At 46.3% G+C, this 12,295-nt stretch overlaps 1 protein-coding gene across 3 annotated transcripts in view; it reads left to right on the top strand.

The window, feature by feature from the left end:
* The window catches only part of TRIM29 (tripartite motif containing 29), a 47,536-nt gene that overhangs the window by 11,280 nt on the left and 23,961 nt on the right, over positions 1-12,295 (top strand). For all 3 annotated transcript variants that reach the window (XM_081889881.1, XM_081889880.1, XM_081889879.1), the window contains exons 2-3: positions 9,170-9,265; positions 11,962-12,195. In XM_081889881.1, coding sequence (XP_081746007.1) covers positions 9,170-9,265; positions 11,962-12,195 — 330 coding nt within the window. The remainder of the gene's footprint in view (positions 1-9,169; positions 9,266-11,961; positions 12,196-12,295) is intronic.

Raw genomic sequence — 12,295 nt, 5'->3', positions numbered from 1 at the left:
CCTGCCTTTTGCACATGTAATTTGCCCCCTCCCAAATTGAAGTGGTACGATCCCAAGAGCCACATCATTTCCATGGTACTGTAGGTTTTGCATAAATATCAAATAATGTAAACACAATAAGGAGTAACCTACACTCACTGGTCAGGATTGCCTCTTCTGGCTCAAACTAGCTGGACAAATCCTTTTCAAATGCTGCTTTTGCTCAGCCCAAGAACATGTTCAGCACAGAAACAAACACTAGGCAGTTCTGAAGAGGGTGATCTTCAAAAGGGATCGCATTGTGCTCCGTGTATTGCATGTGAAGTGGGGTTGCCAAGAGCTGACCTGAAGGGGACTCTAACATCCTTAAGAGCTGCACTACCAAGATAAGTTCTGAAAGCATAGCATCTCCGATTGTGTGGCATTCTGACAAAAGGAAGCACACCTGTCTGTCTGCATTGCTCCCACCCTCCCTGCCATGCAGCTATTCAGAGCATAGAATCTTCTTTGGTTAAGGAGATGGAAATTGATTCCCAATGCCACAGATTTTAGGTGGGGTGGGACAAAGCAGTGGTTGTGTGTTTGTGTGCAATGGTTACCAAATGACCATCCTGACTATCTCATGCCTCAGCTGGGGCATCCATCTGATCAAGATGGATTGGTTTTGATTATCTAAATTAATTCAGCAGGGATTTTTTTTGGGGGGGGGGGTGGATGTGTGCAGCTCAAAAGTTGTCCTGTCTCCCTCCATTTTCTGCATAGAGAAAGGAGGCAGTGATGGCCACTTGCTGAAATGCCTTTAAAAGGATTAGACAAATTCATAGAGGAGAAGGCTTTCAATGGCTATTAGCCATGATCTCTATGCTCTGCCTCCCTGGTCAGATGCAGTCATGCTTCTGAATGCCAGTTTCTGGAAACCTCAGAAAGGGAGAGTGGGTTCTTGTGCTCAGATCCTGCCTGCAGTTTTCCCACAGGCATCTGGCTGGTCACTGTGGGAACAGGGTGCTGGCCTTGATGGGCCACTGGCCTGATCCAGCAGGCTCTTCCCATGTTCTTAACAGCAATATCCTACAAGGAGACATGTGGGATTGAGGTTACCTGGAGGGACCCCTGTGCATTGCAGAAACCCCAAATTGAGGTGGGTGTTTTTAAAAAATGTACTCCCCCTACTTTAAGTGGGGATGTACTACCTGTGCTCCTAAGTTGCAGAAATATAATAGGAAGAGAGGAAGCAAGTCAGAGGATTGCTTCATTTAGTTCAGTATTGTCTCCACACGGACTGGAAGCTGCTTTCCCAGGTTTTCAATAGAAGACATTCCAAGCTCTACCTGGAGATTCCAGGGATTGAACCTGGAACCTTCTGTGTGTCAATAAATGCTCTGCAGCTGAGCTGCCGCCTGTCCCTTCTGCCACTGAGCACAATGGGATGGTGCTGCCTCTCAACTGCCCATCCATCATTTCATCAGCTCCCTTTGGTCTGATAATTTTTCTAGTCAAAATTGGCAAAATCATGCCTCTCTCTAATGATAAAAAAGTTTAGTAAATAATGATGGGTATGGCCTCTATTCCATCTCCCTTGTTTCCTTTGGTTTAATTCCTCCACTTCTATCTAGCCATATCAGCTTTCAACATATAATGGGCATATACTAGTTTAACTGCTTCGGCTCTCCCCCAGAGAATCCTGGGAAATGTAGTTTGGTGATGGAACCAGGAATTAGTCCAAGAAGCTTAATCTCCTCCAAAGTTCTTTAGGAAGAAGGAATGACTGGCGAAAAAGTTGAAGCCTCTGTGGGCACACACTCTCCTTCCCCCTATTTGTCCCTTAGTTTTTCTGCCTTGCCACCTAGCTGTGGTGTCCCACTGATCAGGGCTGGTTTAAACCATTCATGCCATTCCAGTACAGAGGAAGGCTCGAGGTGCAAAATTGTTAGGGGAGCAAAATTTGAACACCGGTGCTGCCTCAGTACAACTATGTGCTTCCGTCACTGGGCTTTGTTGAAAGCGGCTTCTCCATGCGAAACAGGAAGTGACCTCTCCAGACAATGGAACAACTCTTATCTTCTTGTCTCTGTGGCTGTGATCTCCTGGGTGACGGGGACACTGTTAGGCTGTTGAATGTGCATGCATACTCTGTCTGTTTCCCTGCCTCCCCACCCCTCCATGCAGCCCTGGGCACTGGCAACCCACGCTACACCATTGGTGGGGAAACCTTAGCCTAGGGGCTGAAAGTGCCCCCAAGTCCATTTATTTGACCCTTGAGACCCTTCCATCTCTCACCAACCTTGTCCTACACCCTCCCCAAGTGATTTTGCTCATCTGGATGTGTCCATGGATGGAATGTGTTGGATGGAATGAGAGGAGTTGAGTTCCTGTGGAGAAACCCCTGAGTTTTATGTGCCTGGAACATAGTGCCCTGTACAAAGCTAAGTCACACCCCTTCCTTTGCCCACTTTTGCATCTGGTCCTGCCCACCATGGATGTGCGACCCATGGATGCTTGCTTAGGAGTGAATGTGGCTTCCGGGTTCCCAATCCTGGTCTAGCCCAGTATTGCCTACTCTGGCTAGCAGCTGCTCTCCAGAGTCTCAAGCTATGCTTCGCCCACCACTTACTCCAGGGGTCAGCAACCTAAGGCCCATGGGCTGGAAGCAGCCCATCGAGGTCGTTTGACCAGCCCATGAGCCGCCACCGAACCAAGTTGCCCACTCGCATGGGGACTTGCTTCTGCGGCACTGGAAATCGCATCTGTGCAGATGCAGGCACTGGAAAATTGCATCTGTGCACATGCAGATGCCGGAAATCACATCTACCCACGTGCAGACGCCGAAAATCATGGGGCAGGTGTGCTCACGCACATGTGCAATTCAGCCCAAGGAGGGATCTTCACGGGACCAATCCGGCCCAGGCAAGATAAACCTTGCCAACCCCTGACTTACTCTATGCTCCTTTTTAGCAGGTCAGATCACTGGTCCATCTAGCACAGTCCTGTCTACACACTGACCAGCATTGGTTTTCCAGGGCTTCAAACAGGGAGCTTTCCCCAGCCCTGCTAACCTATCCATCATCTCTAGGACAGGAGTGAGAGGCCCGCTCTGAACACTTCAGCCTTTGTGGAGACATCAGAACACGTCCTTTGAGTCTAAGCCTCTTCTTGATTTACTCCTTTCTTCTCAATTTTTGTATTATGAAAAAATTGCTTCCTCCGGCCCTTTCATGAGCACCTTTAATATATGAGAAAGCACACTTCTCCCACCCCTTTAATAAATCAGACTCTCTTTGGTGTACTCCATTACCTGCCTGGCTGCTCACATTTCTTCCTCCGCCCGCCCCCTTGCCATTACGGCTGTTTGGAATGCGCCAGGCGAGAGCATCCTCACGATCTCTCCCATAAATCTTTGGGGCAAAAGCGCAATCTTTGTGGATGGCAGTGGTTCCAAGGTCTGGGCTACCCTAAATTACCGGTGAAATTTTAATTTGCCATCACTCCAGCTGTGCCTCATTGTGCTGCAGAGATTGATGTTGACACAGCTCCCATCTCCCAGATCAGGAACGCGAGCAGATCAAAGGGATTATGGCTTATACAATGAGTTAGTAACTAAAGGTTTTTTTAAAAAATCTCTTGAATCCATCTTGACGACAAGCACCATAAAAGGTCAATTATCCATTCCCTTTCTCTCTCTTTGAAATTGTCTTTCAAGCTCTGCCTAGCCCATACATCGACAGGGCTGCCAATCACTCAGTATTATACCGCTCTATTAAAACTCTGAACAGGTAACCAGCCAGGGAACTCCAATAAAGCCGGCCCTACCATTAGGCACCATGAGATGGCTGCCTCAGATGGCAGAAGATGGGAGGATGGAATGGGGATGGTGAGTTATTGGAGGGGAGAGAATTGTGTGTGTCACATAGTCTGCCATGAGGTCATACCCACGTTATATTTAGAGCACATGGCTCCCACCAAGAATCTCAGGAAGTTAGTTTCTTAAGAGTGTTGGGAATTATAGCTCTCTCTCTGTGTGTGTGTGGGGGGTAAACTACAGCTCCCAGGATTCTTTAGGAGAGAGGTCTGGTCCTCTTTGATAGCCAGGAGCATTAGTCTTCTCTGTCCAGCTCTCACTTTGCCTCAACCCTGGTGCAAACTGGATTAGCAGTTGGGCGAGAGCTCTGTGTACAGATGGTCATAAGTGCCTGAATTCATAGAATCATAGAGTTGGAAGGGACCCTCAGGATCATCTAGTCCAACCCCCTGCAATGCAGGAATATGCAGTTGTCCCATACAGGGATCAAACCTACAGCCTTGGCATTATCAGGCATCGGCTTTCATCATGCTTGCTTGAGCCTCAGACTTCCACCGGATGCTATCTTGTCCCTCTCTTTCATGGACTCACCTTTGGGTCCACAACTGAGTAGCAGGCGAGGGAGGGCTTCCTTGAAGATTCTCTGTGGTGCAATGGGTGTCTGGCTGTTAATCAGAAGGTTGGTGGTTTGAGCCCACCCTGGGATAGCTGTGGGTTGGACTACATGACCCTTGGGGTCCCTTCTAATTCTACAATTCTAGGATTCTAGAAAGACCCCAGTGAACTTCATTCCAAGGAAACAAAACTGTGGGAAAGCATCCATCCCTGGAGTCTCTGACTGCTTGGAGGTTGGGGTGGCATGCAACAATACGTACATATTAAAATGAAATAACACTCAAAAAGGAATATTTTGCTGACTGCATAATTCACTTAAAACAAAAAGCCCCAGAAACTGTAAAATCATGAAGTGACAGGGATAGCAAAAACAGGCATGTAGCTTATCCTTCACAAAATAAGCTTCACTCTCCTTTTCCTGGGATGTTAGCTAGGATTTACTCCACTAATTTTTCTTTTTTTAAAAAAAAAGATATACCATCATATTTAGAATAATTGAAGTCTTCTTTTTTTCTAAGTAACATGCAGGAGCATGTTATATTACTTAACATCCTAAAATACCCAACTTCAAAGCTTTATTAAGTTAGCTTCACATGTCTCCACCTTTTAAGAGATTGCACTATGTTCTGCCGCGGGCAACTTCCTAAAGTCCTATGACATTCTGATCACTTTGGAGCACAGGTGGTACATACTCCCAAACGCCTGAAAGATCTGTTCCTTCCCTATAGACTCTCTTGGGTGTACCATCAGTCTCAGAAACTTGGTGTGGTCCAGGAGAGGGCCTTCTCTGTGGCAGCCTCTGTGCTGTGGAACTTCCTCCCCTGGCACTTTCAGTATACAGCTTCTGGAAAATACTGAAGACACACCTCTTTACCCTTTACAGAAGACCCTTTACAGAGGTGTATTTTTTTAGGACCGACCTTATTTCTGTGATTGCCAGTTGTTTTAAACTGTTTCTGATACTGTGTTTTAATTGTTGTAATTTACCTTAGGCTGAAGAGTGAATAAATGATGATGATGATGATGATGATGATGATGATTCCACCCATCAGACACTATATTGCTGCCCCAGGCAAAATATAGGAAGGTGCCCACCACCCCACCGCAATTCTATGTGCAAATGTTAACTAGACAGGTAGCTAAACTGTATTCCACTTTGCTTGCCTCCACTGGACATGAGAGCATCAAAGGAGTGCAGGGCAGACTGGGCGGCATTCTAGCTTTTCCTGCCACAATTTCTACCCATCTGCTGCATTCTGCCTAATGGTAGAGCCGGCCCTATTCACTGCATTATACTCCATCTACCTGCCCCGAAGTTCTTTCACTACCTCCTTGGGGACAGAGTAACGGGTGGAACAAGAAACTGGGTCCCTCTGGGCATTCTTTTGAAAGCCTGAAACTCTCCTAGATAGAGTTTTAAGCATTTGAGTGCAGTACTTGAAGGCTTGAAGGGACTCAGTTTTTTTCCAAGAAGAAAAGAGCCTCATGTTTGCTCATCCCTAGATGGGGCATGAAAGATGTTTATGGCATATCCCAGAGCTGGCCCACCCATGAGGCAGGCTGAGATAGCTTACCTCAGGTGGCAGAAGCCTACAAGGTGGCAGAGAAGCAGTGCCGGCAGCAGCACTTGAGATCTTATGAGATCTCACCAAAATCTCATGAGATCTCATGCACTTTGTGAGATCTAGCCTGAACCCACTGGAACCAGTCATCATTCAGCCCAGGCAAAGGAGACCGCTGCGGTAGCAGGGCAGCACCTTCTTGTTTTGCCTCAGGTGGCAAAATTGGATGTGCCACCCCATTACATATATTATAAACACATGTACTGGATTCCATACAAAATGGCTTGACCCTCATGGCTTTCCACCCAAAGGCATAATGGGCATTGGTTTTCTCAAGCTGCAGAAAGTGCTTTGTTAAGAGATCACTGGCATGTCTACGGTGCCATAGTTCATTGGGTTTGTTGGAGGGTGGCTGAGCTGGCTGTTAAACCAGTTCAGGTAGGCAATTGAGGCCTGCCCTTAGCGGAACAGTTCCTGGTTACTATGTGCTTGCAAAGTCCAACAGCAGTGTGAGACCACACATGATTTGAGGGGCATGTTCTCAGATCCACACTATCCCAATCTCATGACACAGGTAGTGTGGCGTAATGGAGGGAGTGTAGGACTTCGTCCTGCTTTCAAATTTCTTTTATTTCCTGCTTCTCATGGGCTGACCTTGGGCAAGTGATTGCCTCTCAGCATAACTTACTTTTCAGGATTGCACCATAAGGCAAAAGTGAGATGGAAGATTTTCTTGCCTTATACCCTTAGGGCCTGGGTGTGAAACAAATTACAATATTTATCTTTTTTTAAAAAAAGGGTCCACCCAAGAGATCTGATAAATTTGGCTGAGTTCTTCCCTTTCCATTAGATATTCAGCATATGAAATGGTGTTATTTATCTGCATTGTAGATTTATTGCAGAGTGCACCAGGTTTTATTAATGAAAGCCATGTGTTGACATAGGATTGTAAGAGGTTTTTTCCTCGATTCACTTTCTCAGTTTGGCAGAGAGAAAATAATTCGTCTTTTGTCACCCATCTGTTTTCTGGTTCATCTGAAAAACACAATGTTTGAATGATGTCCAGGTTAACTAAGCTGCATTAGTTGGATTGTGCAAATGTGTCCAAAGCCCCTGTGGGAATTTCCAAAGACTGCTAAGCCGTAAGATGAAGAGAAGACCATGCATGTTTTGGATTAATTGATTTGGAAATTAAAGGTTGTTCAATTCCAGCAACACCCATAACTAGAGGTGTGTGTGTATGAAATTTGGAGTATTAGATGAATATAATAATGAATAAAGATGTGTCTAACACTTTCAGATATGTTTAGAGACAGTGCTCCTTTTCCAGTACCTTGTCAAGTTAACCCTTCCCTTCCCAACTGTGGCCTCCTCCCAAAAAGGTGCATTGTACTGCAATTAGGTTTGGACAAAAGGTTTTCTGTTGGGGTCAACAGGTGATTGCTATGTTTCTTTTGGGTGGGTGAGGTAAGAGGGGGATTGGAGCAAGGAAGGGATACCCCTGGCCAGATTGGGAAGCTCCAATGACTGTCATGTGGGTCACTTGTTCCCTACCTGCTATCCAGGAAAGAAAGGAATTCTTAGGGAAGTTTTTAGTGTTTGATGTTTTATTGTGTTTTAAATATTTTGTTGGGAGCCACCCAGAGTGGCTGGGGTATAAATAAATCATCATCATCATCATCATCATCATCATCATCATAGTATTCCTGTCTCATTGATGTAAAATTGGGACCAACATAACTGTCACTTAGGTGCCTTGTAGTGTTCCTTTCTAGCGGTGCTGTGTTAGCACACACAGGATAAACAAAGGAAGGCTAGAAAAATTTGTTCATCTCTCAGGACCAAGTTATCTTTCTCTGGGTGGCTAAATTTCATAATGTGGAGACATGAATTAGCATGATAGTAATTTGATTTGGCACGATGACTAAATGGCGCCTCCACATTCAAGTGCAGTGTATCTCTGGATATAGTAGATGTTGGGGACAAATGTGCCTTACCTGCTTGTGATCTTGTGGCTGGTCACTGTTGGAAACCAGAGACTGGGCTAGGCAGACCTTTACTCCACAAAGCAGTTCTTAGATTCTTACAAAGAGCAGCTATGTGAGTGCAGGGCTCCAGGTGTGTTGTGGGATGAACTACTGATGTGAAACTGACCCCGTGCCTAGTACACGCCACACAGAAAGACTGCACGCCAAGTGCACAGCAACTCCAAGATTTGCACTAGGGCAAGCACGCCTATTTGTGGGTCTCATGCATTGAAATCCAGGTGTCCGTCATAGAATTGTAGAGTTGGATCCCAAGGACCATGTAGTACAGCTTCCTGCAATGCAGGAATCACAGCTGAATCACTGGGCCACACTTTATGATGGAGAAATAGGGGAAGGTGCAGAGAAACGTATTCCTTCCAGATGTCCTCTGCCACATTTTCATCTACCTGGACAAACCTGATCTTTGGACAGGCAAATTGTTCCTAGAATCATGCACCAGTCAAGGGACAGCCAGCCATGCAAACACATCTCTGCCCAACTCTTAACCTTTTCTGCCTCTGCTCTCAAGGCTTGGAAGGGACAAAGTGGGCTGTGATTCAACAGTGCCTGAGCGAGCTGGTGGATTTCAGTCCTTCTTTCTCCTCTCACTGTCTTCCTCACCCTGCCTTGATTATGGCATCGTCAAAGGGCTAGACGCAGAGTGAATGAATCTGTGGTCATGTCTAAACAAAATTTCTGCCGAGGGCGTCCTCCTCTCTGTTGCAACTTGGGCCACGTCATCCTGTAATTACATGGAAAACTGTTATTGTTGAAGCGACACACCCTGGGCTGGGCCCTGGGCTTCAAACACATCTGGATTTTGAAATTTGGCTTCTTGACACCCTCCACCCCCCACAGCAATCCACATTAATGTGATGGGGGGGAGCATAATCCTAACCCCCTTTAAAAAAAACCAATTCATGAGGGTAGATAGAAATCTGCCCAAAGCTTTAAGTCTAGTTTTGTGTCTGTGTGTGTTCGGCTTGGGGATTGGGATTGTCTGACCCAACTAGTGAGATTATCTAGATGAGCTTGATTATCTCTGATAGCTACTCCTAATTGCCAGGAACCTGTAACTCATGGGAGTTGCAATCCAGGGGCCAAGGGCAAAAGTGAGCAGCATCTGTGGCCTTTGAAGCTGCCTCCTAGCAGAATATGATTTCATTGGTGGCTTTCTTTCTTCTCCACAGACTGAGCTCTCTCTGCAGAAAGAGCAGCTGCAGCTGAAGATCATTGAGCTGGAAGATGAAGTGGACAAGTGGCAGAAAGAGAGGGACCGTATCAAGGTGAGAGCCACACAAAATCCTCCCGCTTCCCTCTTCTTCCCAAAACTACTGCCCCCTCATTGCTCTGCTCATTTCCTTCCTCCAGCTTTTTGCACTCCAACAAAAGCCATGTCCACACCATACATTTAAAGCACTTTGATGCCGCTTTAAACAGTCATGGCTTCCCTCAAAGAATTCAGGGAGCTGTAGTTTTGTTAAGGGTGCTGCGAGTTGCTAGGAGACTCCCTCAGAAAACTCCAATTCCCAAAGTACCCTGTAAAGAGGGAACTTAAGTGTCATTGGCCCGATCTTGTGGGATGCTCTCCCAATAGAGATTGAGCAGCGAGGTTCTGCTTCAGCTTTCAAATGCTTGCTGAAAACATTTCAAGTCCACCAGGCTTATGCAGGCAATGAAAACAGATGCTTTCCACAATAGCTAGATGATTTCTGATATTATTATTATTATTATTATTATTATTATTATTATTATTATTATTATTAAATATATACCATTGTAAACTATTCTCACACATTTTTATGAATAGTGGCATATCAATGTTTTATAGCCAACTAAAAGATGCGGGTGGCAAGCCTAGGACTTGCCGATCAGAAGGTCGGCGGTTTGAATCCCCGCGACGGGGTGAGCTCCTGTTGCTCGGTCCCTGCTCCTGCCAACCTAGCAGTTCGAAAGACATCAAAGTGCAAGTAGATAAATAGGTACCGCTCCAGTGGGAAGGTAAACGACATTTCCGTGTGCTGCTCTGGTTCACCAGAAGTGGCTTAGTCATGCTGGCCACATGACCTGGAAGCTGTACGCCGGCTCCCTCAGCCAGTAAAGAGAGATGAGCACCAAAACCCCAGAGTCGGTCACAACTGGACCTAATGGTCAGGAGTCCCTTTACCCTGACTAAATAAATTTCAGTGAGTCTACTCTGAGTAGGACCAGCATTAGATCCACCTTCTTCTGCCTTGCTCTTTTTTTCTCCTCACTTCCATTTCCTTCCCATATGGTTCTCCTAAGACGTCATTTTGCTTCCTCCGCTCATGTTCTCACCTCTTGCTCACTTTTCTTTTCAAGTATCTCTTCAGGGCCAGACCAACCGCATGGGCTAGAAGTGGGGTGGGAGGGGGGAGAATAGGCCCATACATCTAACTTGGCAGAAGGCCTGGAACACACAAGCTCGTCTCACACTCCGGGGACTACCCAGCGCATTTAAATTCTGCGCTTTGGCTCCGCCAAAGTTGTCTGCTTATCTCGACTGCCAGAGCTCATCCCTGAATATCCGAGGGTGTTGCAAAAATAAAAAATCATGTCAAGCAATATATGCAAAGCCGGCTTTTTCTGTTTCCAAATCGCAGGAGAACGCCTGTGCATGGGAACTTCCATTATATAGATTCACTGTGCCCCATGTTAATGTAATCTTCATTCTTTTACTACTTATTACATTAAAAAAAAAAAAAATCCCTGACCCACCGCAAAGGAGCTCAGGGTGGCATGCCTGTTTATTTGTTCTGTATCCTCTACCCATTTTATCCTTTCAACAATCTTACGAGGCAGGACAGGCAGGGAAAGTTTGTCTGGACACTCAGTGAGCTTCATTGCTGAGTGGAGCTCTGAACCTAGTTCTGCATCAGTTCTAGTCCAGTCTTCCCCAACTTGGAACTTCAAGATGTTGCTACACCCACTAGTGGCCTAGATGATCTGGAGGACACCAGGTTGGCAAAAGTCTGGCTTAAAAGTCTCCCCAGGGTTTCACAGGACTCCTGATTCACAGGGAAATGACCAGAATGTTTTGAGTGCAGGATTTAGCTGAGAATCTCTGTGTGGGTGGAAACGTTCTCAGTAGAAACCGCTAACGTGGTTAGATCAGAGGAAACCTGGGAAGCTATCAACTGATGATGATGTCATCTTTGCTTTGTTATACCTCCGCCCTGCAGGTTGTACTGTGCACAAAAGCACCCTTTCAGACTTCTCCTTGTTCAGCTACTCTTAACAATCTAGACCAGGGTGGGGAAGCTTCTTCTAGTCCAAAGGCCACATTTCCTTCTGAGTAGGCTTCTGAGGGCCACATGCCAATGGTGGGTGGAGCCCGAGGGAAAGTGGATGAAGCAATGAATATAAATTTGACTTTTTGTCAAGTTTCTAATCATGCTCACATACCCCTCTTTGTCCTCCATCTGGACAAGCAAAAGGCATCATCAGAGGTGAAGGATACATCCTGGACAGGGAAAAAACACTCAGGGTATGAAACAAAGCCAAAGAGGGCCAGTTGGAGAGACCTTGGGGGCCACATTTGCTCCTGCCCTGGCTTGAGGTTCCCTACCCCTGATAGGATGGTTTCTATATTGGATTCTGCACACAATATAAGTCACAGCTGCGAGGATACACTTTGCATGAAGGTGTCTAGAAATGTCAGTGACATAACACTGAAATGACCGGTCCCCACCCTGCCAAACGTTTCTAAAACACGCACTCAGGAAATTGAACTGGTGCAGCTTTTGCTGAACATCCCACATCACACTCCCGGTGTGGGTCTGCAATGTTCAGAGCATCCTTGCACACAGAAAACTAGGGCATCAGGGAGAAGGGGTTTGGTTTTGCTCTCTACTGGTGATGGGCATTTCGTTTTGTGATGAATGTCAGCTCCAGCCGTGCAGAGGAAAAGCTTTGTGGTAGATGAGTCAATGCATTTCCATCCCCCTGTTTCTTCGTCTAGAACTTCACCACCAATGAGAAAGCCACGGTGGATCAGCATTTCAAAGAGCTGATCCGTGACCTGGAGAAGCAGCGGGACGAAGTGAAGGCCGGTTTGGATCACAGGGAGAAGGTTGCTGTGGAGAACATCAAGGAGATTGTGGAGGAGCTGGAAGAAAGGGCCAAACTCTTGCAAGAAGACAAGGAGACCAGGGAGCAGATAGGCCAGATCAGTGACTCAGTGCTCTTCCTGCAGGTATGCAAGGCTGTTTTTTCTCCCATGCTGACTGTGGTGGCTGGTGCTTATTGGGGCTGGTAGGGCAGAAGGCAGGGAGGCCAACACTAGGTGGAGCTAG

Source organism: Podarcis melisellensis (assembly GCF_964234715.1).
Source record: "Podarcis melisellensis genome assembly, chromosome: 15".
NCBI classification, from domain to species: Eukaryota; Metazoa; Chordata; class Lepidosauria; order Squamata; family Lacertidae; genus Podarcis; species Podarcis melisellensis.
The sequence above is the reverse complement of the archived record's forward strand: the minus strand, read 5'-3'. Positions and strand labels throughout refer to the sequence as shown.